The sequence below is a fragment of the Ooceraea biroi genome, chromosome 6 (assembly GCF_003672135.1).
Source record: "Ooceraea biroi isolate clonal line C1 chromosome 6, Obir_v5.4, whole genome shotgun sequence".
Classification (NCBI taxonomy): domain Eukaryota; kingdom Metazoa; phylum Arthropoda; class Insecta; order Hymenoptera; family Formicidae; genus Ooceraea; species Ooceraea biroi.
Genome location: NC_039511.1, coordinates 13,922,405 through 13,949,916, shown reverse-complemented (window position 1 = coordinate 13,949,916; position 27,512 = coordinate 13,922,405). Strand labels below are relative to the sequence as shown.

Here is a 27,512-nt window from a genome sequence, read left to right as displayed (position 1 = left end):
CGTGCTTTCATCCCCTCGCGGCATTGGAAGGGGGACAGTTCGAATAAATGCCGGACAATAGGAAAGGAGACGCAAAGAATAAACCCCCGCATATCGAGAGGTGATGCTCTTTTTCCTCACGTGTGCCAACAAAAAACTGGCGCTGATTTAATTACTTAGCAATATGCTTATTGCTATCTATTATCTATACTTTTTATTTTATTTCTGTTTCATTATGATATTTTAATTTTAATCTTAATAAAAATTTTAAATATATTTTTTAATTGCTCGTGAGGCATTTCTTTCAACCGATTTAATTTTATTATTCTGCTTTAATTTTACTCTAGTCATGCATCATTCGTCATATCACGTGCATGTATCTTTTTATTTATTTGTAAACTAATTTAGGATGCAAGAATCAGGATTAACTAGGCAATGAAAATAACAAAGTAATATAGATGCGAGAAATGTGATGATATCGCAATAAGAGAAGCTAAATTGAAGAGTAATCTTTATTGTTGCAACGACTAATAATATATTACTAATACAACAGTGATGTTAATCGGACGACGAAGATTAAAATAATCCCAAAACTTGTTGTCGTGACATGATTGAATAATTACCGCATGCTCATTAAAGCACTAAAACAATCTCTTTACGCTTCCTGAATTTAACACTCGACGCGAAATGACAACGAAGATTTTCAGAGATACAGAAAACAGAATTCATGAAATACGCTGCAATTTTACCGATTGTGGAATATTCTCTCATTACGAAGCTGTTTGCTTCTCGTTGTTACTCTTCGCCTCCATCATCTTCTTTTCCTTTTCTTCGTCTTCCTGCTCCAAGTATTTATCCCACTTGTTTATTCGTGCTTCGATCTCCGCATCAGTCTCTGTAATTCTGAAGGACACCATACTCCTATATATTTAACGTCGTATGCATAATTTCAAAATGTTTAACTAATATTGCTGTCCATTATCATAAAAATGTTTCTGCCATAAGTATAATCCGAGTATTGTTATTATCGATTCTGTTACTAATCGAATGAGCAGTTTTTACCAGCAATGAATAACTACCATAGGAATACATAATTTTGATAATAAATATGCAATTGAACAGAATACGAAGCACATAACTGCCATCTAAAATATTTTCAATTTATTAGCATATTAATAATTTATGTATCCTTCTCATGCAAATAAGATTATATACGCAGTAATCCTATATACGGAAGGGTAGTTAGGATCATCAGCGTTCGTAACATCCTCGACTTAGATGTCTGCACCAGCAGCCATCGGTAGTATTAATCCTAAAGTCGGCATAGTAGGAATTAGCAATGGTATAACTTACTTGTATTTAGTTTTGCCGTCCCAGATCTCCGCTGAAATCTTTCTCTGGCTGAACCATCGGCCGTTCAAAAGCTGCACGCAGGCTTGCGCCTCTGCCGGCTCTCGGAATGTGACCTGTGCTACTCCCTCTGGATGTCTCTAGAAGAAGAAAGAGATAAATGAAGAGACGCAACAGATACACGAATCACGTACAATCTGTGTCCTTACTGAATTGCATCTTAATAGCAGGTTGCTCGTTCTGGGATGATATTAAAAAGATTGAAATAAAATATGGAAATTACAATTTAGTCGAGTTTCTGTTTTTTTTTTTGACTGATTAAGCAATTCATCTTCTAATTAGACTCATAGAAATCCGTAGTAATATCTTTTTTCGGTGTACTTTTTCTAAAATTTCAATTTTAGAATTATTTATTATTTGACGTATTAAAATCTACATGTGTATAAATTCCAACCTGGATTACTTTTGTGATTTCTAATATTAACTTTAATTCGACATAAATCGATGTTGGGTATCATACTGTTTCCAGTAGGATAGCTAAATATATATTTTTCTTTTATCATTTAATATAATAAAAAAACAGAATTATTTTAAAACTTTAGAAAACTATTACGAAATTTTTTTAATTCACCGTTTTAGAGAATATGTTACAACAAACACGGCGGCAAAGGTTCATGATTCACAGAAAATATTGATGATAACATACGTTTGCAGAATAAAGACAATTGTATACAATATAGTAAATTAAGTAACGAAACATAAAATCTTTATGTAGCTTTCAGCATCAAGTTACAATATTTCTTGTTCCACTACGGTTAAAAAGGAAAACATCGATAATAAAACAAGTTTATTAACAAATTATATTAAAAATAGATGGATAATATAAATGTAAAACTAAGAGAAATATGTACAAACATAATATGCGATGATAATAAACAGTTAAACAACAAACAGAAGAATCAATAGAAACAGGAGTGAGTTATGCATGTGTCGTTCGAATGGAATACACTTTGACATTAAAGAATTCCTCAGAAGTAAAGACTGGGAGTATCTTGTCTTTCGCCGATTTATGAGGTTACAGATATCCTCTTTCAAAGGCGTTTCTTCGCTCGCTTTTGTGAAACACAGTCGTTAAAAATACGATATTCAAAGGAGGGCTTGTTTCCTCCACTTTGAAAACAAATTCGACACAAAGAGTTTGAATGCATTTAAAATGTAGTGCACGTTTTCGCACGTTGTCGATTCGTAATACGAGATTCTTCTCGATTTTAATATGAAATAGAATTTAATCAGAAAATATAATATATATTATTATAATATACAATCAACATAAATATAATGTTAATATTTATTGGACACCTACACGAAAAATATATAAATATATAAAAAAAAACAAAAAAGACTCACGTCATAAATGACGACCTTTCTGACGTCACCACATTTCAGACACTCGGATCGGATGTCCTGTTGATATTCCAGAAGCAGCTGGACTTCCTTGTCAAAATCCTCCGGTGCAAAAAGATTTTTTATGATAACAACTCTTTCGCACTTGAGTGGCTCGCCTCGCATACGTTCGGGCCGCCAATCAAACAATCTGCAAGCAATCGTGCAATGGTACGGGAACGATGAGAAGATGTGGCAATGAGAATTACGTTACATTAATTCTTATTATAGCGATATGTGTCTGTCTGTCTGTCTGTCTGTCTCCTCACTCTGTCTTTCCTCTTCTCTACACCCTCTTCACGCGCGCGCGCGCGCGTGTGGTGTTGTGGGCGTGCGCGTGCACATATCGCTAATTATTATAATTTATGCATGTGTATAGACTTCAATATTAATAAATAAATATATATAATAATATACTTATTAGTATTAAAATCTGTATATATGCATAAATTCTCATTGTGCGCACGCACTCCATATCGAGAAATTATTAACATACCCATCATATATTGGATTGGCCAAAAAGTAATTGCGTTTTTCTTATATAAATAAAAGGCGAATTTTTCATGGGAAATAAAAACTTTATTAAACAATATATTGTCCATTTTGTTTGATTATCTTTTGCCATTTTTCAGGCAACTTTATGATTCCGCGCTCAAAAAAGTTCTTATCTTTTTCAGCAAAAAACAATTCCAACAACGATTTGATATCCTCATCAGCAGTAAAGGTTTTACCATTCAAGGCGTTTTGCAAAGAACGAAACGAATGGTAATCTGATGGTGCCAGGTCTGGCGAATATGGTGGATGTGGTAACATCATGGTAACACATCCCATCCAAGCTGCAACAATTTTTCACGAGTGACCAAACTTGTACGTGGTCTAGCGTTATCATGGTGAAACACAACACCTTTGCGATTCACCAATTCTCGACGTTTCTGTTTGATGGCATCATTTAATTTATCCAGTTGACGACAGTATACGTCTGAATTAATGGTTTGATTCCTTGCAAGCAGCTCAAAATACACAATACCTTTAAAGTCCCACCAGACTGACAGCATATAATCTTTCTTTGGTGAATATCTGCTTTTCAAGTGCTTTCAGCAGGTTCATCACGCTTGCTCCACCATCTTTTTCGTTTGACGTTGTTGTAGACGATCGATTTTTCGTCGCCTGTTATCATACGTTTAAAAAATCGATCATTTTCCTCACGTTTCAAAAGAGAATCGCAGATGTCAATACGCTTAGTGAGATGAATTTCTTTGAGCTCATGTGCTACCCAAATATCGAGCTTACTAATGTCGTCTTAAATGGTCGTTTTAAATGGTTTTCAACACTCGATTTCGATATGTTAAGATTCTCAGCAATCTCTCGTGTCGTTAAACGCCGATTCGAATCGATCAGTGCCTTTATTTTGTCATCATCAATTTCGATTGGCCTTCCTGAGCGTGGTGCATCTTTCACATAAAAATCTGCAGATCGAAATTTAGTAAACCAATTTTGACACTGCCGCAGTTTTAAAGCATCTTCGCCATATACATCAGATAACTTTTTATGAGCTTGCACAGCGTTTTTCCCTTTTCGGAAGTAATAAAAGAAAATATGAGGAAAATGTTCTTTTTGATTTTCCATTTTGAAATCGACGGCAAAGAAACAATTGTTAACGAAATCGTGTACTTTCTTTTTCTAAAACAAGCTTGAACTGTGAGTTGTTAACCTACATAATGAATTTGCGGTTTAGAATGAAGTTAGTTACATTTCAAGACATGCATGTCCATCTATTGGAAAAAAACGCAATTACTTTTTGGCCAACCCAATACATACCCACAGATTGTAGCAATTGTACAAAATGAAAGCAACATGTAATATAACGAATGTTATATCCTATTTATATTGTGGTTACATAACATTGCTTACAATTATGCTTCATAACTATTTATAATATATGAATGGGATATTACATGTACGTGGGACATAACACATTACATTACTTGTAATATTCTTGTTATATTATTTGTTGCATTCCAGTTTATTGCAACGATATAATATTTATATAACTGTGTTTGTTGGGTATCTTCAAACTTGACTTCTGCACATTGACAAAGATCAGCGAGACAGTGAAACTCTGTATCTTGCGGCTCTCCAAGTTATACATATGGTATAAACTGGTGTGTGTATAGTATACATGCTGTCGTTGTATGACATTTCTCAATGGTCACAGATGCCGACAAAAGTTGCTGATACAGCACAAATTGCTATTACTGTACCGCATAATCGAGAACGGTCCATCAGTCCATCCGTGAGAACATCGTGGCAATGATCGATAGATCGTGGCGCACGACTTTCATTCTTGAAACAGCTCGGGGAAATAATGCTGATAGAGAACGTCATGAACGCGAATGGGTAGACAGCGGGTGTCGAAAGGACGCGTTGCCGCGATCATCACTTCCGGCCAGCAAACGTGGGCCTGTACGTTCGCCAATAACTGGTTTTCGCAAAGTTCAGGGCGTTGACCCTGCCAACGCGCAGCCTACGTCTGCTGACGATAAAGACAACAAATATGCATCGGAGTGGAACAATGTAATGAAATACGCGATAACGCGAGAGCAACAAGTTTCAGTTCAAAAAAGGATCTTGAGGAAAAATCATACGAATAACTAAAGATCTGTAGCATTACATGGAATATTGTTCCCAAACTTAAACGATTGCTCTTAGATTTAATCAAGATTGGAACTTAATCTAGTTGTAATCGCGTAATCATTGTAAACAAGTTGGAGATTAAGCGCCTCTCTTCTCTGACCTGACGTGAAAAATGTTTCACTTGCCTTTGATCTCCCACAAGAAATAATCATTGCTCATTATGTATGTGACACGCAAGATAAGTCAATGTCAGTCGTAATCATGCGCTTCGACGAACTTGAGCTGTCTGCTATCCTCTTGGAAATTCATCGTGCTCATATACTTTTGGATTGGCCTATATGCAGTTACAGCGGACTAAATGCGGGTAACTGACGCGCAGCTGCTTTTGCCGGAACCGCCAACGCCAAGCAGTCTGGCGGCTGCGAACTCGATGCCGATGCAATTATAAAAGTCGTTATGTACATTGCCGCACGATGTGAAGCGTCTTTCCTCTCTTTTGAACCATAAAGCGTCACGTATCGCGATCATCGTCTGACTCGAGCATCGTGATTTCGAATATTGAATATTAATTAAAGCAATATGCTTTAAACGCGCCACATTTACACACACGCAGAGTTGCCGAATGCGTACCATTCGCCTGAATCGTATGCAATTTTTTTCTTACTATCAAATTTGAGCGAGATTTAACAATAAATATATAAAATAATGGGGAATGAGAGATATAGACAAAATATTTGCAAAATATTTGTACCTTGTTTTGTGAATGTTACAGATATTTAAAAAAAGAATTAATGCATTATTATTATTATTATGTTACTTTCTTCGAATTGTTCATAAGATATGTATTAGAGTGATTAATTCTATTTGTTAGTCATATCTCTTATTTTTATTTTGTATTATTCCATGATATATAAGTAGGAAAACTTATAACGAATTAATTCGCTATTGGCACAAGATTAAACATGTAATAGTAGATGTCTTAAACATCAAGCTATGATACAGTTTCCGATATATATATTTATATACGAATTCGTGCTAAATATGAAATATAATATTTCTTAAAATATCTTGAGTGCTACGATTGCGCAACTCTCTCGTAGTCGCAGTGCGTAGAAACCTTAATAAGATGCACATACGGCGATAGCGGCCGATGCGTCATTGAGATGAAACATATCTCGGTTTACCAGGGATATCTCGTCTCGCGCGTTCGCGAAGAGAGATGAATGAACCAGAGAAACTCAGGAGAAACGCAACCGTCTCGATTTTGCAATGCACATCCGCCAAACCTGGATTACACAGCGCAGAGGAAGTGACACCGCGTACTTCGAATCGTGCGACAAACACTTATAACTCCAGTAGCTCGAGCAACTTGACTATTCCGATGCTGCTTCGCGTGATGATTATCTTTACTGATCCGGAAATCTTTGCAAACGGATACTCACTTTTCTTGCATTTTTTTCTGCCGTTCCTTATCCTTTTTTTTCCGTTTCGGCTTCAAAGCGGGATCGTACGCGCCCTTCATCTGGAATTTCGCCCTTTGAACCGATAGAGTTTTCCCTCGGATCTGCGAACCGTCCAGAATTTTCAACGCCAAATCCACCGACTCGACCTGCAACAAGCGTCAAATAGCCGATGTTAATCGCAACTCTATCGAGAATTTTAATTTCAAGATTAAATTGAAGATTATGGAGAATGTAGATATCGCGTCTGAAAAATCTTTGTGCCGTTCATATTATCATATGAAAGTAATTAACGTGGAACATGAAAAAGGCGGTGTTAATAGACTGTAGTTCCTATTTAGCGTATCAAAATAATGGAGTGCTATTGTTAGTGTGGTTAGTGACTTATCATCTACATTATCGGTGTAATAAGAAAAATTTGCAATCAATTTAAACACGTTTCATTAGCTAGTTACGCTCACAACAATCACCAGGTTTACGTTGAAGAAAAAAAAGGAGAAAACCTTAGCTTACATGCGAGAAGCTTGGCCTTAGATTTATCAAATGGGCGTATTCTCCATTTAATGGCTATTTAATACTTAATTAAACGTCTCGGCCCTTTTATGTTACGCAATCCGGTCTTCCGGATAGCGTAATGCAAATTTTCTCGACTACCAACGATTCAATCAACCCTCAAGTAAATAATGAATTAAATTATTTTTATATTGCATTGTTATTTTCAATAATCATCTGAAGGCAAAAATGTTCTAGAACATCCTTTAACTTTCATTTTGCAAAATATGAAACCGCGGACTAAAAACGTGCTTTAGCAGCACGTGAAAAAAAACTGTGACTAGAGATTCGAAAGTTGAGAATTAAAATAGGACTGAGCAACTAAACATGAATCTCGATTATAAGCTGATATATAAGTCGCGACATAGTCAAAAGATTTAACATCAAAATTAAGTTATATTTCTGAGTAAGTTGAATGGTTTCAAAAAAATAAAATTTACATACAAAAATCATAAAAATTTAAATAGCTTATAGCGCTGCAGTAAATATAGCAGCTTTTATGGCTATATGGATGTTGATAAACTCGCAATATTCCAGGAATTATTTTCAGTCGTTGCGCCATCGACCATTTTAGCAGTTCAATACGTCCAAGAGTGTACAACATGTATATCAAAAACTTTGAAACAGTTTCGACGTAACAGAATTATGCTTATTTACAAAACTCCATAAAACGTGAACAGTCTAGGACAATTTTAAGCGTGACTTCACATGCCGTTTATAAGCGGATATACTACTACAAATAGGACAGAAAATAAGTGTCATTTGTCAATTCTCATTTTTCAAATAAAACTATGACAGGTATTACGTATTAACAAATAAATGGAATACGGTGAACACTTTCAATGACAACGAGAATCTTCGTGGAAGAAGAGCTTGAAATACGATATCATAAATTCCTCGAGGCACTTTGCACAACTTGGCTGATTTTTGTTTTTCGCATACATTTGATTTAATTACACGTAATGGAGCGACACGTAACCAGATGTGACCGAGGGTCTAAGTATGCACACGGAGCATTGCTGACGATGAATGACGTAACGATCCTGAGACAAGTCTCCCTTGTAACGATGACCTAAAAAAATGGCTTTCCTACTATGCTGGATATCTCATGAAGATCGAGACACTGAGTGAGGAGAATATTCCGGGAAGCATTCAGAGACGTTCGCAATGATTTACCGTCGACCCACTTAAGTAAAATTCTTAGATTCGAAACGACCCCGCCATTTCTTCCTAGCCTACTGTCAACTACGAACGATTAAAAGTAAAATTGATAACTAGTATAACTTTGATCGAATCTAATTTGACGTCCCGCGAAATCAAGAATTTGTAGTTTTGTACCAATCTGATCAATTTTCGTGCCACCTCTGATGTAATCTAATAAAATCTCTTATTAGACATACATTAGATCTACAGATGATCACATGAGAAGAGTAAACGTCGTGTGAATACACCTTAAGAACCTCGCAGACGTGAAGGGCTTTGCCGTTCCTTTGATGCATCATCCCGTGACACCCACGCGCCACACAACCTCAAGGTTCCACTCTTTTTCTTTTAGCATGTCTCGCTTTCGTTTGGCCCTTAAACCGCACTGGGTGGATTGCGAGCGGAAAGCGACGTGACCGCTGACGTCACCAGCTCCACAGGATTTCGCAACTTAAATAGAACCTTTTTCTCGATTTTCGTCTCAAGGTTTATCTCTCATGAGATAGTGACGCGACGCGACGTCGAGGAAGTAATCTCTCACGGCAATTTGTAAGAATATACATCAAATCTGATCAATTGACACAAATAAAAAAACATTGCAGGCACTTATTCAACGGACGCTTATCACGATCAAATCAAATCAAATAGTCTGGTGGCTCAACAATGGGAAAAATTGTAAAACAAGGGGTTAATCATCAGACGTTAACGTTGGTTTCTTTAATAGGTTCGATTCAAATTCCATTCTGCTGAACAGGATCGAGGAGGAGAAAGCATGAGCGCGCACGAGCGCATGCGTTAACCAGATAATGCCTGAAACGATAATCTGCATCGTACGTACGCTACGCGGATTGTAGCCCGCGCGTAAACGCCCAGCAGTGATTAAAACGCCGGTTTTATAGGAACGATACCAGTCCTTCCACCAGAGAGTCGTCCGGCGATAACGACCAATGAGAAACGGGACTCGACTCATTGTCAAGTGTCCCGACCACCCAGATGCAACCCGCGGTCTATGTTGGATCACTGCAATTACGGTATACCCTCACATCCAGTTCACGCTAAATTACACGCACTCTCCTCCGGTCGACGTAACATGTACCACGTTGCAATCGTCAGAAAAGCGTGCACGAGCCACGTGAGGAGAAATGTTTTCTCGCTTCTTAAACGAGAAGTTATTCAGGTAATATTCAGTTTCGTTCCAGCGAGTTTGCCTCCTCTCGTAAACGCAGGTGGTACGTATAAATGTCGCATTCGCTAATGATTTCGCGTTTCATGACTGTCCAGTCAACATGCTAATTAGCTCCCTGGTTCTCATTATCGTCACACAGCTACGTAGGTACTAAGAACACGTAAATTAGACAATTACGTGACTGCTTGGGAAGATGTTTCCTGATAAGATAAACTTCTTCGAATGTACACATCGCGGTGCGATTTCCTCGATGATTAACGCATAACGGTATGTGTGGCGTGTGTAGCTACGTGAATATTAGTATAAATTCTCGTAAAACAATTTAAAATGTAATCAAGCCGTATTATTATATGTTATGGAATAGACGCTTGTATACAGGGTGAGGCACCTAAAACAGGCCACCTGAATATCTCGGCTGTTATTGGTGAGAGAAAACAATGTGTCAGACCAAACTTGCATGGTTTCGAGGGACACATAATTTGTTCTAAATAGTTTTTTATTAGGTGGACGCGTAGAGGTCATATGAAGGTCAACTTCGTTTTTTTAAATGGTATGATATGTTTTTTTACGTACCATCTAGTAGAGCGTTTGAAGATGCGCACATTGATCTACGGGTCAAAATCGTTCAAGGTCACTGAAGGCCAACTGCAAGGGAAAATTTACTTTATATTGCCTAGAGTTCTCTGCTATTAAAAATACCGTAAATTCAGAAATGAAAAAGTTCTAGCCCTTAGAAATTTTTTCTTTTCCAAGAAGTTCTGAGTTGTTAATATCTATATTTTTTATATTGCCTAGAGTTCTCTGCTATTGAAAATACCGTAAATTCAGAAATGAAAAAGTTCTAGCCGTTAGAAATTTTTTCTTTTCCGAGAAGTTCTGAGTTGTTCATATCATTATTTCTTATATTGCCTAGAGTTCTCTGCTATTGAAAATACCGTAAATTCAGAAATGAAAAAGTTCTAGCCGTTAGAAATTTTTTCTTTTCCGAGAAGTTCTGAGTTGTTGATATCTATATTTTTTATATTGCCTAGAGTTCTCTGCTATTGAAAATACCGTAAATTCAGAAATGAAAAAGTTCTAGCACTTCGAAATTTTAGGCTTCAGTGACCTTGAATGATTTTGACTCGTAGATCAATGTGCGCGTCTTCAAACGCTCTACTAGATGGTACATAAAACAACATATCATACCATTTAAAAAAACGAAGTTCACCTTCATATGACCTCTACGCGTCCAACTAATAAAAAACTATTTAGAACAAATTATGAGTCCCTCGAAACCATGCAAGTTTGGTCTGACACATTTTTTTCTATCACCAATAACAGCCGAGATATTCAGGTGGCCTGTTTTAGGTGCCTCACCCTGTATAGATAGGAAAGAGCATCGGAAATATTCATTTATCCTTTTGTAACGTTGATTAATGACAAACGACGAGATTTCGAGGCGCCATGGATCATCATTATTGCGAGACATCGTCTCCAACACGCCCCGAAATGAATAGTGATGTTCGCCGTAAGCAACTATAGTTAGTCAACCGTCTATTATCATTAGCGTACTGGCAGCAGGCCAAATTTCTCGTCGAGATTCATTAAATACCACGACTGCGCATGCGACGAGAGAATTCGCTGAAACCTTCGGGAGCGAATATAGAGAATATCTCTTCGTTCGAATGCCTACTTTTTATCTAATCGATCTTGCTAATAAGGAGGAAACGTTTTTACCAAATTGTTGTTTCCACTAACTTTGCTACGTTGACGATACCATCTGGTCTTGCATGTTTTGCATTCCAGTTACCGTGGTCTCGTGATTGAAGAGGCAAGTCGAAGCGCAAAGCTGAAGAACGCATCGAGGAAGTCCCGAGGCTTACATGCGACAGCCGATCGTCAATGAAAAAAGTTTCCGACAGCAACGGCTGAAGAGGATTCTAAATCCTACCTTCACCAGAGAATAAAAATTCCTCAAGTGCACGCGCAGCGACCATCGCTCACCCTCTTAATCTATCTTGTTTGACTTAGAGGAAAAAGTGTAAAAACTACACGAAAAGTAGTATACGATGTAACGTTGATTTGAAGAAATGTGTTGAAGGCAGCATTGAGAACAACTACATTGTTTTAGTCGAAGGGTCAAGCTGAATTATTATTATATTTCATATATTATGCACTTAAAAAAAGTGCAAAAAATAATTAAAACTTTTGCATACACCTGATAATAATTACACGGTTGATACTATGCCTACGCTGTAGAGCGACTTTAAGATTGTGATCATTCCATTAATTTGCATTGCGCGAAATTTTAGGGATGAGTCAGCCAATTGCACTCAATGATCGCGCGTGTAAGTTTCATTAGATTGTGGCCGATTTAAAATTACGTAACAAACGTGTCATCGTGGAAAACACGCGACGAATTTTTAGAGGTTGATTTAATTTTAAAATTACATCGCCAAAGCTATTAAGTTGTCAAAGTCATAATAAAAAAATTATTGTAAAACGTAAAACGTCTATAATTTCTGTTAGAAAAAAATCACTACCAGGATAAGTTGACAACATCTTTCATTAGAAATGCAACGTTCATTAAGAAATAATCTCCTCTTGCTAGATAATGTATCGTTGTATCTCGCAACGTGATATCTCGAGTGGTACTAGCTTTGGTTTCTCTTGAGAAGAGTATTTTGGGATTCATTTTACTTTGCAGATAAACGTACCAAGGGAAGCTGCAGGAATGTCTCTTGAAGTAAAATCTTGATCGGCAAAGCTTGCTTGAAATAGAATGAAATCATTTTCCGATAACGCATCTCGGACTTGCAAATATATCGCACTTTATTAAACATGAGAATCCATTTGTCCTTGTGTAGATACTAAATATTTATTAATCCCTCGAAAAGAAAGAAAACAATCCGTTTGATCTTGTCCTCGGAACTCGTGAGGGACAAGATCAATTCATTTAATAAGCATTTCTTCTGGTTACAACGAATGAATGATGCGCATGTTCACCATTTCGTTTCATTGTTTTCAATCGCCATAAGGAGTACCCTGCAGTAAAATCCCTCCCCATATTAGGCACAGTGTCTCTTCTCTTCTAAGAGACGACACCGCGTCGCGGACGCATATATGCGCGGCACATTTTGCAAAACCGGTTTCCGGAATTCCATAAGGTCTGCGAGTGAACGCGAGCGCTCACGGGAGCGCTCATAAAAAATCACCGTTTTGTTCGTCGTGGTTTTTGCGACGCGGAACGAGCTGTTTCTCGCTGGCGGCACAATTAGGAACTGTTAACACTTGGGTATTTAACTAAGGACGAACGTCGTGAAAATCGCAATCCCGCAAATTGCGGAGACTTGCGCCAGCAAAATCCTCGCGCAATAAAAGTTAATGACTTATGAATGAATGTGCCATTTGCTAACAAGGAGACACTCGCTACTCGGTCTCTCTTTAGCTTTTCGTTGACAACACGTTGAGGATGAGTGAAACGTTATTTGATTCTTTCATGAGCGAGTAAAAACTGACGTTTCCTTAGGATATTGTTTGTAATGTGCCATCCTTACCTACAATATTGATGCAAGGAGCACGATACCCTTCCTGGGTGTTTGAAAGTGCCAATCGTTTCTTTTCGCAATAAATACATGTAAAAAAACGCACCTGCTTATAAATCCTGTCAGGACAGTCTCAGCTCTCGATATCACTTCGATTTACAGTAATCAATGAGAACAAAAGAAAAAATAATATACATTTTCAGATATTGTCGATACAATTCTACACATACGCACATAGAGATTTGACTTTCCTAAAAATATCTGCCTTCTTGAGAGAAATTCGGAAACGTTGAGTGAATGCGTGATATTATCCAATATATGACATAATTCATCTTAGAACGAAGCGTGTCTAAGATGAAATTGCTGCAATCATTTTCAGTATTAAATTTATAAAATTACAAATAAAGCCTAATTTATAAGAAAACTAAACCATAAAAAATATATTTTAAATATTGTAAAAGATTTATACTGGAACAATCAATCCAGTTATAAATTTAATATAACACAAGAGTTCCATAAATTTACATACTGATAAGATTACGTGAAAAAGTGAGCTAACACTTCTAAATGACTGAGTTGACGTGATATCATACTGACGCAACCGCACATGGTGACTATGATTCTCAAGCCATAAACATGATCACTGCATCCCAATACAATACAACTCCATAATGCCTGACGCAATATCCAGAATTACTTGAATCTGTCAATCGCTCCGTTGTGATTTCAGGCATGTAGTTAGCCCACCCCCAAATTGCAATTCCGCGAATTGCAACATTCCCGATGTACCTTTCAAAGCGTCAGGAATGCGCAAATGAATTGCTACCATACGTAGTTTGGCTATGCTGCCACTCACAAAAATGCGCGAGCCATGTAATAAAAGATTAAATAAAATTCGTACACTTTGATTCGTCAAACGTATGAACAAAAAAATATTCTTGACATCGAACGTGCAATATTTAAAAGTTTTTTTCTCGGTAGCTGCAGCATCGTGTAAATTATGGAAAAAGCCATACTAATGCAATATTTATACGTTCACTGCGTGCACGATAAACCATATGCAAAAATAGTTATCTATCGTGTAAAAAAAGGCAAAAGGAACGTCGATATATTTAAATTATGCGACCGCGTTAACGATTGCACTGGCGCCATATTAAAATGCATAATAATTATCACGAGTAAATGAGTAAAATAATCCAAGTATTATACATTTTTCAGACATATTAAACAAAATAGAACTTGTTGCATTTTTCGTACCACGCGACACATAATAGCGAAAACATATAACGGAGTTTTCAGAATATATTAAAAATGTAAAAGTTTTAGTCTTGTTCTTCAACGTTCTGGTATAATTATACAAACTTTAAATAAATTCCCGCTTTTTAAAGTTTTTGAGGAGTTGCATTTGCAGGGTTGTGATAAACAGATTCAAGTAATTCTGGATATTACGTCAGGCATTGTGGAGTTGTAGATGCAGTAGTCATGTTTATGTGGCTTGAGAATCACCATACGCTATTGCGTCAGTATGATATTACGTCAAGTCGGTCACCTAAAAGCATTAGCTCACTTTTTCACGCATGAATAATCTTATTAGTATATAAATTCATGAAATTCTTATGTTATATTAAATTTAGAACTGGATTGATTGCTCCAGTATAAATCTTTCACAATATTTAGATTAAGCATCAAAGTGTCATATGTTATAATTTAATACCAATTGAATGCCAAGCTATATGTGCTCTTCATACTCAGCAAACCATTTTGAATTTAGCCTGCAAAGTCCTTGTGCACGTGACATATTCACGCGATTAGGCTTCGGATTATAATTATTATACGGATAAGAATTATTTATTCGCAAAGATAAAGCAAGAATTATTCTTGTCTTGCAAATATTCTTATAATGTCAACATTCTTATGTGGATAAGAATTATTTATTCTGATCAATGCAGCATTTTTTAGCTAGACAGATTTCACTGGATTCAAAGAGATATTTTTTTCGCGAAGGAATCCAAAATTTACCCGAGAGATGAAAATCATATGAAACAAATATTTTCATAATTGAATTGTATCCTATATGTTATACGATACAAAAACTGAGAAAAAAAAGATTAAACCCTTCGGATTTAATACTTCAGAAGATACTCCGCATTCCTTCCAAATTCAGCAAATTTTCGCTTTTAGAAAGGTCTCCAATTTGTACGTTTTGCTCGTATTTTAAAGCTTTCTACTTTTCCTCTAATTACTAAATCCTCGCGAGAAAAAAAACCGATAAGAATTATTTCTGTGACAAGCTTGAAACTTGAAATCCGAGTCGACAATGACAAATTATATTTCTTTGGCATTCGCCAATATCTTAAAATTATTTTGTAACATTTCCTGTTACTACTATTCCCGTCAGTACATTTTGATCGATTCCATCTGGACGTTAGCTTCCTAAAAGATACTATCGGACAGATGGATGTTAATGCACCCAATTGGCAGCCTGCCATCAAACGGAAACGCTCATCTGGCAACGCGATGATATTTTAGAAGTACGCGTACGCCCAATTTGCGGCCGTCACACGCTTTCATGATACTCTTACGAAGTGATATTATAAGATATTCTACGTATTAATTGTATTATATAAAAAATCGAGCATTGGCAATGACGAGATAATCAAACGAGATAATCAGCGTTCCCTTAAAGATTAATTAATTATAACGTTATAACTGCTTCAAAAAATAATGAATAAATATTTATAAAAATCTTATTCAATGCAACAAACATTATTAAGCAGAAATATCAAAAATCGATAAAGGAGACCGAAAATTATTACCCGAATAATTTTTGCATACTTGACTGATTTCCTATTAATACCAAATTATCATAATCGTAAATAATAAATAACCGGTTTTGCATACATTAGTTCTTGTCAATGTGAGATCTTGCATGTCTTTACATAACATCGCGTTGTACTTAACACTCTAAAAATATCCTAACAATCTGTGACAATAGTCACCTTCCCAATCTCGACATTTACAAAATTCTTGACCGTTGATTCCTCAATATTAGGTAGTTCCGAAACTTCCTCTTTCTTTACTATCGAGTTATCGATATACAGTGTAATCGCTTTGCGATAGTGATATTGAGCGTAAAGGTACTTTAATTCTGTTGTTCCGTCCGCGTTGTTTCTCAAACATTTTGCGAGTTGGCGACACAGCTGCGTCAAGTTTGTTCAACTTCCTATATCGTTTGCGCACAATTATCACACATTATATACTTGCTAAACGCGCGTATCCTTGAGTCCTGAGATTGGCGATATTATGCAGAAACAGAAAAAAAGAAGTGAACAGAAATCATTAAATCGTACGCAGTTCGTATCGTGTGTACAGTGATAAATTTCGCTATTACGAAATCGTCTTAAAGATCAAGGGTGATGATTGCCAGGTATTGAAGAAACATTCACAGCGAAAGGTATACAAACTTGAAAATCGTTCTGATCTAATACACCACAATGCATATGTTTGAAAAGCGAATAAATGAATTGGTAATGCCTAGCAATGTAAAAACTAGCGTGACAAAAATAACTATTATACACGCGAATCGCTGTTGATAAAATATTTTTTATCGATCACGTCATGCAAGGCTTCGTGATGTAGGACAGAAACGCAAATGGGAGAAACCACAGCTATTACCACAAATAAACTGCGCGAGAGGCGCATCCATGCTGAGCACAAAATCGGGGTAAAGCAGATAGAACCTCGCTGTGATAGAATCTACCAGCACTGGATCTAGAAAACGATCGTCGTGGCGAACGTGGTCCGACGATAGGGGAGGCGCGAGGGAATTCCGCTCCTAAGTTCGAAGCGCGCGAAGGTACGCGCCGAGCGGAATGGACGCGGCAGCTTCAGTCAGCCGGGAACCTCCGCCGAAGAACGACCTCCACGCACGACGATCGACGTGACCTGGTTATCCTGTTGGACACGACAGAGTATCCAAGAAACGGAAAACGAGAAGGGTGCAGGATCGAGCCGGCTGATCCTCTTCGTCGCGCGGCCTCGCGAATCATACAAAGCGGCGATCATCGATGTGGAAGACCGGAAACGACGTGAGGTTCGAAGAACGAGAATGAGGACGATCCTGCACGCGCGTTGCGATCTGCGTTATATCGAGCACCTCGGCAAGTAAACGACGACGTGCCGGAGCAATCATGTGGCAGTGTTGGGTCCTGTTTCTGTGTGCCGCAGGTAATTAATCGTTCCTGATTAGAGTGCGCAAAGTGGATCGAGCGGATCGCGAACGAAGCTGATGAGGGGAACGCTTCGCGATTAACGATGAGAAGTGTGCGAGAGTACGGATGAGTGGACAAACGGATGGTGGAAAGATATTCCGTGGCATTAAGGAGAGAATTCAATAATAAAAGGAAATAATTATAGATTTCTAATGCAAATTATGATTTCGACGTATGCGGACGAAGTGACGATACTCTGTAAAAGCATATAATTATATACGACATATGATGTACAGTAATTGATGGAATAATCTCACGTAAGTGTGGATTGCGGATCCGATTGCGTGGAAACAGCAAAATTATGATAATATAGTGTCCCGTTTCTATTACTTATTGCTTTTCAGCATAACGATATAATTCGGTATTATTATATAATTAATTTGTGTATTTAACTCTGCGTTTAATACCCGATGCAGTTCCATCAAAATACAGATAGCGTCAATTAGAGACGTATTACAATCATCAAAGTATCCGAATTAATCTAATTATAATCTATTATAATCTATTATAATTTTACAGATTTGTTCGTTACTCACTTGCTTAGCGATCTACATATATGAATTCGTGGAAAACTGAAATGTTATTTTAGGGAGAAAAATATCGGATATCATTACATTTTAATGATACTTGATATAATTCACGGAAAGGAGAATTTAATAGGAATAACGAGAAGATATCTTTCAATGTCGAGACACAGTTGAGTACGGTTATTTGTACTTATTAGCAGTTGTGCAATTTACTAATTAGTAACTTAATGATAGCTTCGGGATAGTCCGCAAGTTATGATAACGCAACGTGTAATTGTTATCTGCTTGAATTTTTAGATTGCGTGATAATGTCGTCAATGACATGATCACTGCCATGCTTTAACGCGCGTAGAAATGTAATGATGTAGCGTGACATACATTAAATAATTAAAAGTAGCTAGTTTGCCTGAAGCTTCAAAATTAAAATGTTTCAAAAATTTCTGTGACGTTGTAAGTTTTATTTATTTATTTTTATTTAATTAATTTTTTAATTAAAAAAAGTTTGTTATGCAATATTATTTGCGATCGTTATAATATATGTGCAATTGTTATAACAATTATCGATTCCGTTCAATCTGACTTCTTTCAATTTCGATACAATTGTTTTTGCAGAGAAAGTCCGATGGCCGACTTTAACGACTTATTAAAATTTAATAAAATCTTGAGATGTACCTTATAAGGAGCGTGCACATGGTGAAATGCATACTTTACATCAGACGTCTGTGAAATTTCTGCATGAGATTAACCAGCTGGTAGATGGAATGAGTAAGTCACGCAGACATGTTTCAGGACGCAAACATTTTCTGATGAAAACTGCGAATTAGTTAGCGATCGAAATATACAACCTAACTTGACAGATAATTTCTAAATGTATATAGCGATATATTTTCGCGAGATCGAACCTGGACGAGAGCAATATGAATAAGACGAATCAGATCTGTGTCATAATAAAAATCATGCTCAATACTGTTAATTTTGCAGTTATAATTGTTGAAAAAACTTGAATTTTGCTTGAATTGGATTAATTAATTCTCTTTAACAAGACAATAATTTACGAAGTCAAATGTTAATTGACTAATTACTAGTAATAATAATAGCAAAAATGGCGATAAATTCTGGAAACTCGAGAGAATAACGTCCGCCCAAGTTATACCGAACTCAGCCTTGTACCATAAACGCTGTATGAATGAAAGTGCAAGTTGTGGGTAGACATGCACCGCACGAATATAACTCCCTGTCGCGTCTGTCGATATCAACGGATTAGACGAGCTTGAAAATATCGGATGACTCGCACGACCTTTCTGTGAAGACTACAGTACGACCAAACGAAGTTATCGATAAACGCCGTAGAAGAGAATTATCAACTTTGTAACGGTTTTAACTGCATACAACTTTTCGTATTGACCTCAACGCGCGGGTTAGACGGTTAATATCATCGATTATGCCTCGCGGCATTTGCAAATCTCTGTAATTCTACGACGATATATGCAAGCTCAGGAATATCGCTAATAGAACTCAACATATATCTGTTACATGTCTTTCATGTCTTCTAATACTTCCTTTCTGAATGGAAATCTCTTGATAATTATTTAACAATTATCTATAATTCTCTACCGATGTTCTCTCTAAACGGTTTTGCGTGACTTCCTGCACAACTATAAAATATCTACATGAATTATCGGCGTTGCTTCTACAGCTCTCACTGCCACTAATATAGAAGTTATTTTAGTATCAGGCAACAGTTCGCACACCTGTGATAAGAAGAAGCGTACGACTAAATATTGCACAGAAAAGATACATACTTTGTGACAGGAAAGAAATTTACTGTTCCTTGCCTTGCACGTTCGTAAACGCGATGTTTGCAGGGAACAAAGCTATGAATCATCGACTTTTCAAGATCTCAAAAGCTAATGTTTTAGATACATTGTAATGAAATGTTGCAACACAACACATACAAAATTTAATCGCATCATATATGCATTTGTGTTAAGCAATACTTTTCTTGAATACTTAAAAACTAGGAAAGCAGAACGTGCATTTCTACATTAGAGATTTAGGTATGATCTCTTGAAACCAGAGTTTCCTGCCGGAATGAAATATGCAATGAGCGCACTGGCCACCTCGTTTGTTATGCCTCGCATTTTAAAGCGAGTCGCACTGCCCAAAGCTCCAAACGGAACTTTAGCACAGTTGGCAAATTCACGTGCAACTGGGTGCAACAATGTAGCAAAGCCCCGTGAAGAATATCTCCTAAATTTAAAACTTTATAATTAATCGAGATAGTCCGCAGTTAATTATTTAATTAATCTGATTATTTGCACAATTAAAGCTTGAACGTTCTGCACTCGATCAAAGTCAATTTAGATCAGGTACATGCGCATTGTTACACCTAGTCGATGGTTAACTCGATGACATAAAATTGATCATGCCGTGATTAAGAGGCGTAGAATTGTAGTCAGCTACTGGCTTTTATTGTTCGCAGAAATCACAGTCCTTGTGGAATTCTGACATGTAAATATGCATTCGAATGCCTGAGCAGTCTCCGAATGCAATCATTATACGTCTCGACATGTGCCACGAGTACTAAATAGCCGATTAACTCTAATACTGACCCATTTGAATCTACGACCTGTACCCGTATCATACTTGTATATATTATAACACGTATCGCAGTTTAGAGATAATAAGACTCTATAAGTAATAATTGAACATTTATTATGATGTTACGTAAAGCTTGAATTTTGATTCAGGGTGTTTTAAGGAATCGAAACGATGTACGTCACTCGTACGTCTTTCTGACAATTCAAATGACAGCCCCATCGACGATCTTAAAGCAAAACACGTAAAGGCGATAAAAAGAGAGAGAGAGAGAGAGAGAGAATACCAAAATGCACATTAAAGTCAAATCGAGAACTACTTTTAGCTTGGTTTTCTCGGATATTTCGCTGCCTTGCGTGTGATTTTCTACGTTCATTTTGAGGATAATAAAAAGGATAAATTGTTTTTCAATTCATTAATATCGGTTATCCAAGATTAAAACTGATACCATGATATTATAGCGTGGTTACGATATTTCTATTTAAATAGAGTTGTGATCTAGTGCTCCCTTCCTTTCTCTCTCTCGTTTCCTCTTAAATTACCAGACTGTTCATTACAAAGTGCCCGTTAGAAATTACGAATAAACTAAATATATGCTATGATAAAAGCGCTCGTTTCTCTTGCGTGTATTTGCCATGCGAGCAAGAATGTGTGTTTTCCATATTGAAGGCCTGCGGGCGGAAAGGTTGAGCCTCTGATATTTATTAATAGTTATACGATACGATAATAGCTGTGTTTCATACATGGAATTTATAACGGCATGCTTGGAATGGGGTTTGTCTATGCGACTACATGACTCACGGAGAGGGCTTTTTAAGTAATTAATTGGGTACGCGCGTCAAAAAATCATGGCCCAATCATAGCCCGTTGCTGTGTTTGTCTATGTACTTTCGGAACGGCTATAATAATTTATGGCAAGCGTATGTCAGCAACGTACGCCAAGCAATTTTTCTGCTACGATTCTCCTGGAATATTTAAGTTACGAGCCAATTTTTTTGAGTTTTTTTTAATCGCGATTTTTCTATGAGTTTCAGATCGCATCCCTTCCCACGAATTTGTTTTAGAGATTTTTTATTGACTGGCACCTACTAAACTACCTGATGTCTTAATTGCATGCGCAAATCATGCATTGTTATCATAAAAGCCATTCCATTTATATCGGTCTACTTCGCCCAGAGAATCTGTCACGCCCTAAAAGTTGCAGTCAATCGAATTACTTAATCCTCTGCAAGCACATAGATTATGCAAAATAATAATGGATAAGAAAAGCTTTTGTTTTCTCTCGAAGAAGAAGTTACCGATAACATTAACCGTTATTTTTTTCCTCGTCTCTTGTCAGTGACTAAAGTCTACAAAATCATATAAACTTATATGTTTAAGGTAACACATGAGCACGGAGATAAAAATTATGATTTATACGTTTACCAAGATAAATTACAGAAGCCACGATAAAACGTAGCATGAGGCGTTCCAGGCGGAGCCAGAAAGTTCCATTTCCGCTTAAGAATATTGCGAATTCACCATACGAAATAGTGGCTTAAAGAATCTACTTTACGAGACAATGCTCGATAATTCAATGCATGATGTTATCTGTTGACTATGCAGTGGTGTGGCGCCCAGTGGCGCCTAGTCATGCGTGAACTAGACGGCATTACATAATTCTTAAATTCCGTTCAAGGCCACGGTGCGAGCACGTATTCGTTCGGAAAGAAACGCATAAAGTATGCGCATAAATTAAGCGAGTACAAAAAAAAGACAAAAATACACGTATCAATATACCGAGATTTATCAGGACGTGAAATTCCTACAACAGAGAATTGTCGCTGTGCTTACTAATCCTGAAAAAACAAACGGCACCTGTTGAAAAAGCGTCGCAATTATGCGCGTTGTTTCTAAACTATTATTGTATAAATAAAAACTAAAATACACGTTAGACTAAAGATTACTGATTATTTCTACAATTCAAGGAATTTTACTTTTCTTTCAGGTTTATCCGAGGCCGTTTTAGACCTCGGTGTTAATCCCTTGATGACTAATCAGTCGACGGAAATGCGACAGCGCGAGCCGGTGAGACGATTCGCGTGTCCCGTGGGATTCTTTCGACTAAAACGGTTCTGTTACTATTTGAGCGCCGGCACGGCACCATGGAGGGACGCGTACTTCCATTGCAAGGACAGAAACGCCACCCTGGCTATACTGGACAGAAACGGAAAGGATAGAATGCTAAGGAAGTACTTGATGGGGGATCAGTTCAGTGAGTATAAACTGTTCTCGTCTCCTCTGATTTTAACGTTTCATGCCGCACGTGCTACTATACGCCTGAATCGAAATCGACAGCTAAATTGGAGCGATGGATCGGCGGGATTTTCAACTGGCAACAAATGGCCTGGGAATGGGGTGTAACGGGCGAGAAAATGGTTTTCCAGAGTTTCGCCAACATGGAACCCGGAAAATCGGGGAGATATGCGTGGCACTGCATCATAATGGACCCCGCATTGAAATACAAGTGGAGCGCGAGAAGTTGCGTCGAACGGAAACATTACATATGCGAAGTGCCCGCCGGTCGTTTAGGTGAGAAATGCACTCGAAGCACTCAACGGTGAAAGCTTTCACGAGCGAATCCAACGTCGATGCAATTGTAACGGAATTTACACTCGATATTTTTATCCCGCGCAGCCAGAAGACGCAAGAAGTCAGATCCGTTTGCGCCACAAAACCAAAGATTAAAGCCTAGGAAGAAGGGGAAAAAGTACTCCGACAGGCAGGAGAGAATAGACGGAAGAAAAAAGAATCGTGCAACTTTGAGAAGACATTGGACGAATCAAGGAGATAACCAGCAATGGGCTCATGGCGTAAAGTTGGGATCACGTCCACCTTCCAAGTACTTGTTCTTTCGTGCTGATCAAAACTATTTCCATAAAAAGCGAAAAAGAGTTTTAAGAGTTACGATTTTTTAGAATCATTTTAATTATTCATTTTAAGTAATCATTTCAAAATTCTTTTCAACAGTGTCAAAACGACGCAGCTTAGAGAGCGCACGCGGCACCGTTCGAACAGAACCCGTCTGCAACCACCAGTACCAAGGGTTGCTCACATGTTGCCCCAAAGACGTGAATACGGCGCCTTTCTTAGCAACGGACCTAAGAGCCATCAGCGCGAGAATTTGGAGGATATGAACAACGTTCTATCGCAATTCCACAATAAAATAAACGATTTTGCGCGGGAGGAAGTTTTGTTAAAACCCTAAAAAAAGAGACATAAAACTCTTATCGATACTTCGTTGTAATTGTAACCTTGACTTTACTACTGCTTCGTTTGTAACTAAAGAGCTAATTAATTTAAATGTAAACTTTGTCATGACGATACACTGTCAACTGCCAATGCTGGAGCACATAACTGCTGCTGTAATCGTAAAAGTAAACTACGTGCGACCATAAAGAATTATTACGATCAAAGTCACTCTCGGAATACACTTTTTAAGATCGCTCAGTTTAGATACTTGCAAGAGCTTTGAGAAACGATATACTGATTAATAATAAACTATGGATTATGAGAACATAGATTACAAAACTGATATATCAATGAACGCAGTATTCTATAAAAATCATTGTAAGAGATTCACTCGACACTGTTACTGATATTTATCTAACTATCTTCTACGCACTTATCATAATAGCATTAGAGAAAATTATTCATTGTCTCTTTATGGCTAATTACCTTCTAACTCACGATTATTTTGCGGTCTTGTGCAATTAATTAATTGTAATTGCGTGAATAATTAATGTACATCGATCAAAAATTTCATACTCTCGATATTCATCGTCTTACACGATTCGCATTGCACGAATTAAGTAAGCTATCTCAATAGTTAATCAAGCCACATTTAGCGATATCCATTTACATTAACCATAGTGCATAATGTTTACAACTGGATTACGAATTTTGGTAGCGAATCAAAAAGAAGTATCTTTATTCCTCTCAATCGTTCTTGCATATTAGTCACTTTTCCCGCAGCTTTATTTGTAAATATATCTATGTAAAATCATCAACATGTTCGTTATACTTAACAATGTACAATAAAATACTTATACATGAATTCTTACGCCACGAGTAATCTTATCGTAAATGTTACAAGAGAATCAAAGCTGAGCAACAATGTAGAAAGCAAGACCACATACTCCAATATTCTTACCTTGATGTAGGTGCAGAGAGCATCGCCTTTCGGCTCACCGTTGTTGTCTTTGTACAGCTTGATCTTGTCCTGTCCCTTCTCATCCCTCGCTATAAGGCCACATTTGGTGAAAAGTTGCGTGAGCTCCTCTGTGGTAATATCCAAGGGTAGGCTGGATACGTAAACAGCGGTATTGTGGGCCTCGTCAACCTCGAACCAGCTGGGTGGTTCCTGAGCTTTCCGCTTGGCCTCTGCTCTCCTCTGTTCCTTTTCCTCTTTGGTGTTCTGGCTGGGCGAAGCCTGCTGCAATTTCGGTGGTTCCAGTTTCTCCGTCGTATTGACTGTTTCTGTGAAACCGTAGCTCATCTGATACTTGGCCATGAAATCTTCGTCGACCTTCGGAAACCAAGCGTTCTTTTCTTTGTCCCAGAAGTACACGCTGCCGTCATTCGGATCTGTATAAGTGTGCGTATCGTTCTCAAAGCCGAAGGCACCGGTTTCTGTGCGTTTCTCACAAACTTGAGGAACAGTATTTCCCTTTTCAGACTCATCCAAGCTCTCTTTATTGTCGGAACCACAGTTATCGTCCTTCTTCTCTACCCATTTATTATTCTTTTGATCGAATCTGTAGGTAATGTTTGTTGCTTTGTCGGTATAGATATAGGTTTGTCCGTCAAATTCATAATCCTTCATGGCATCGTCCTGCTTCCTTGCCTCTTTCGTGCACTCTGCAATTGGCCGCGTTTCAGCCATCCTCAGTGGTTCATTAAAACTCAGTTTCGACAATGAATCTGCGATGCAATGAGAACAGATTTATTATTAACGACATCATGATACGAACGAACAAACACAAACATGGAATGTCAGTACAAAAGTTGTACAAACGTATCTGCGAAATATTTGGATAATAATTCGGCTGTTTCCTTTTGCTCGTACCTTTTAATACAGCTTATTGATTTTTACTCTTACAATTAGCGAATTAACCGCGAATGTATCGTAAGAAAAATACAAGAATACTTGCCAAAATGAGGTTAGGAACATAACAGGTTAGCCGAGGATAGCAACATTCTACGAAGACACAAGATATGTTTGCTCGTCGCCAATGAATGTTTCGACAATAATTATACTAATTAAGAGATAATTGGCAGAATTATTACAATTAACACAATATTGACAATAATTAACCTCGTATTATACAATTTACAGAAAACAATCTACGTGACCGACACGCGATATGTATCAGACGCGATCACCACTGCTGGCACCAGCTGACACCTGCGGCTGTGACAACTAGAGGGACACGTCACAGCGGCATGCGACGGCAGCTCCGTCTACAAAACGGTGCGATGCTGCACGAACAAATCTAACAGGCCGATCTTTCATGGTCTGTTCTTATATACAATAAGGTCGTCTTAAAAATGAACTTAAGATATTTATTAGCCAATCAGAGAATTGCATTAATATTTAAAAGTTATACTTAAGGTTATCTCACATTATCACGAATATATTGTGAATACCGTCCAAAGGGCACCTGATGCGCAAACGACCCAGGCAGCACACATTGGTTTCAAAACCGTTTCATAAACGTTTTGCCGTAACGTTTCATAACCATTTTATTGAAACGTTTATTTAGGAGAAAAATGTCCAACGAAAAAACGTTTCTTTTTCGGCAAAAAAACGTTTCAGAAACCATCAGAAAAATATTTATCAATTCTATATATCAGTGCCTCAAAGATAGACAGAGTTAAGTCACATTTTTGTAAAAAACTAGATTTTTATATTTTATGCATTACTCTCTAATTTCGTGTAGTGGAGTCTCACTCTTTTGAAATATCACTTCAAGTAATAGTGATCTCAAAAGTTTCAAAAGAAAAGAAGAAGAAAAGAGTATTGGATCGGTTTTCCGGATGGTTATTTATAAGGTGATAACACAAATGTTACTTGCGAGAACGTCACGTCTGGCCTGGCCATCTATCGGTCGCTTGGTGAATCAGAGGTGGGAATCACACACACTTGTGTTGATTTTTGTCTCTTGTTCCATAAGCGAGTACATTGAAACGTATGATGTAAAAATAATTAATACCCGCAAAGTAAGTAGAAATTACTATTTTTTCTATATTAATTATATAATTTCAAATCAATTTAATAAAACACATTTTTCGTTTCTGTGGAAAGGTGAAAAATACGTTTTTAAAATTTCGGTCTAAAAACGGTTTTTATTTAAACCGTTTCTTAAATGGTACTTTATGTTTCTTAGACATTAGATACGTCTAAGAAACATATATTAGGCTAACATGTGCTGCCTGGGGACCGTTCTTTGGCTTCTGCAAACACTTATCTGAAGTTTCACGCCTCTCAGAAACTCTACAGTGGATTAAATACTTATAATGCAAGTAACATTATGTTATACAATTATAAAGTTACATAACATAAATCGTAAATTTACTATGTAAAAATTTTCAATTTTTCAAATTCACGTGTAATACAAGCTTTAATTTTAATCCTCGGATCTTCATTTAATTAGACATTTTTCAGTTAGATAAAATAGTCATGTACGTTGATAAAAAATATAACAAAATATCCCAGGATATCCTGAACATATACAGGGTGT

The 27,512-nt window shown here is 37.2% G+C and overlaps 2 protein-coding genes across 4 annotated transcripts; one reads left to right on the top strand and one right to left on the bottom strand.

Moving 5' to 3' along the window:
- Positions 1-473: 473 nt before the first annotated feature.
- Positions 474-26,179, bottom strand: LOC105276732 (HIV Tat-specific factor 1 homolog). The gene is made up of 6 exons (XM_011334593.3): positions 25,923-26,179; positions 24,923-25,692; positions 6,849-7,015; positions 2,737-2,923; positions 1,333-1,469; positions 474-882 (listed from the first exon to the last, which is right to left on the bottom strand). The coding sequence occupies exons 2-6, from the start codon at positions 25,652-25,654 to the stop codon at positions 750-752; spliced, it is 1,356 nt and encodes a 451-aa protein (XP_011332895.1). The 5' UTR covers positions 25,655-25,692; positions 25,923-26,179; the 3' UTR covers positions 474-749.
- On the top strand, positions 17,206-24,829 carry LOC105276731. 3 transcript variants are annotated; one of them, XM_011334591.3, is made up of 7 exons: positions 17,578-17,862; positions 18,125-18,301; positions 18,745-18,897; positions 22,718-22,984; positions 23,068-23,301; positions 23,407-23,611; positions 23,740-24,829. In XM_011334591.3, exons 3-7 carry the CDS (start codon positions 18,831-18,833, stop codon positions 23,975-23,977), a joined length of 1,011 nt encoding a protein of 336 aa, XP_011332893.1. In that variant the 5' UTR covers positions 17,578-17,862; positions 18,125-18,301; positions 18,745-18,830; the 3' UTR covers positions 23,978-24,829. The 3 variants fall into 3 exon arrangements, with proteins under 3 accessions (XP_011332894.1, XP_011332893.1, XP_019886390.1); XM_020030831.2 differs by having other exon boundaries at positions 17,578-18,301; XM_011334592.3 differs by lacking the exons at positions 17,578-17,862; positions 18,125-18,301; positions 18,745-18,897 and adding an exon at positions 17,206-17,561.
- Positions 26,180-27,512: the final 1,333 nt, after the last annotated feature.

Coding starts and splice junctions, on each gene's coding strand:
- LOC105276732 (XM_011334593.3), bottom strand. CDS start 25,654: ATGGCTGAAACGCGGCCAATTGCAGAGTGCACGAAAGAGGCAAGGAAG. Junction 7,016..24,922: donor CTCTCTGCACCTACATCAAG/GTAAGAATATTG, acceptor CGCTTGTTGCAG/GTCGAGTCGGTGGATTTGGC. Junction 1,470..2,736: donor GAAAGGTCGTCATTTATGAC/GTGAGTCTTTTT, acceptor TTCTTCTTCTAG/AGACATCCAGAGGGAGTAGC.
- LOC105276731 (XM_011334591.3), top strand. CDS start 18,831: ATGCATACTTTACATCAGACGTCTGTGAAATTTCTGCATGAGATTAAC. Junction 23,302..23,406: donor AGTGCCCGCCGGTCGTTTAG/GTGAGAAATGCA, acceptor TATCCCGCGCAG/CCAGAAGACGCAAGAAGTCA. Junction 23,612..23,739: donor GGATCACGTCCACCTTCCAA/GTACTTGTTCTT, acceptor TCTTTTCAACAG/TGTCAAAACGACGCAGCTTA.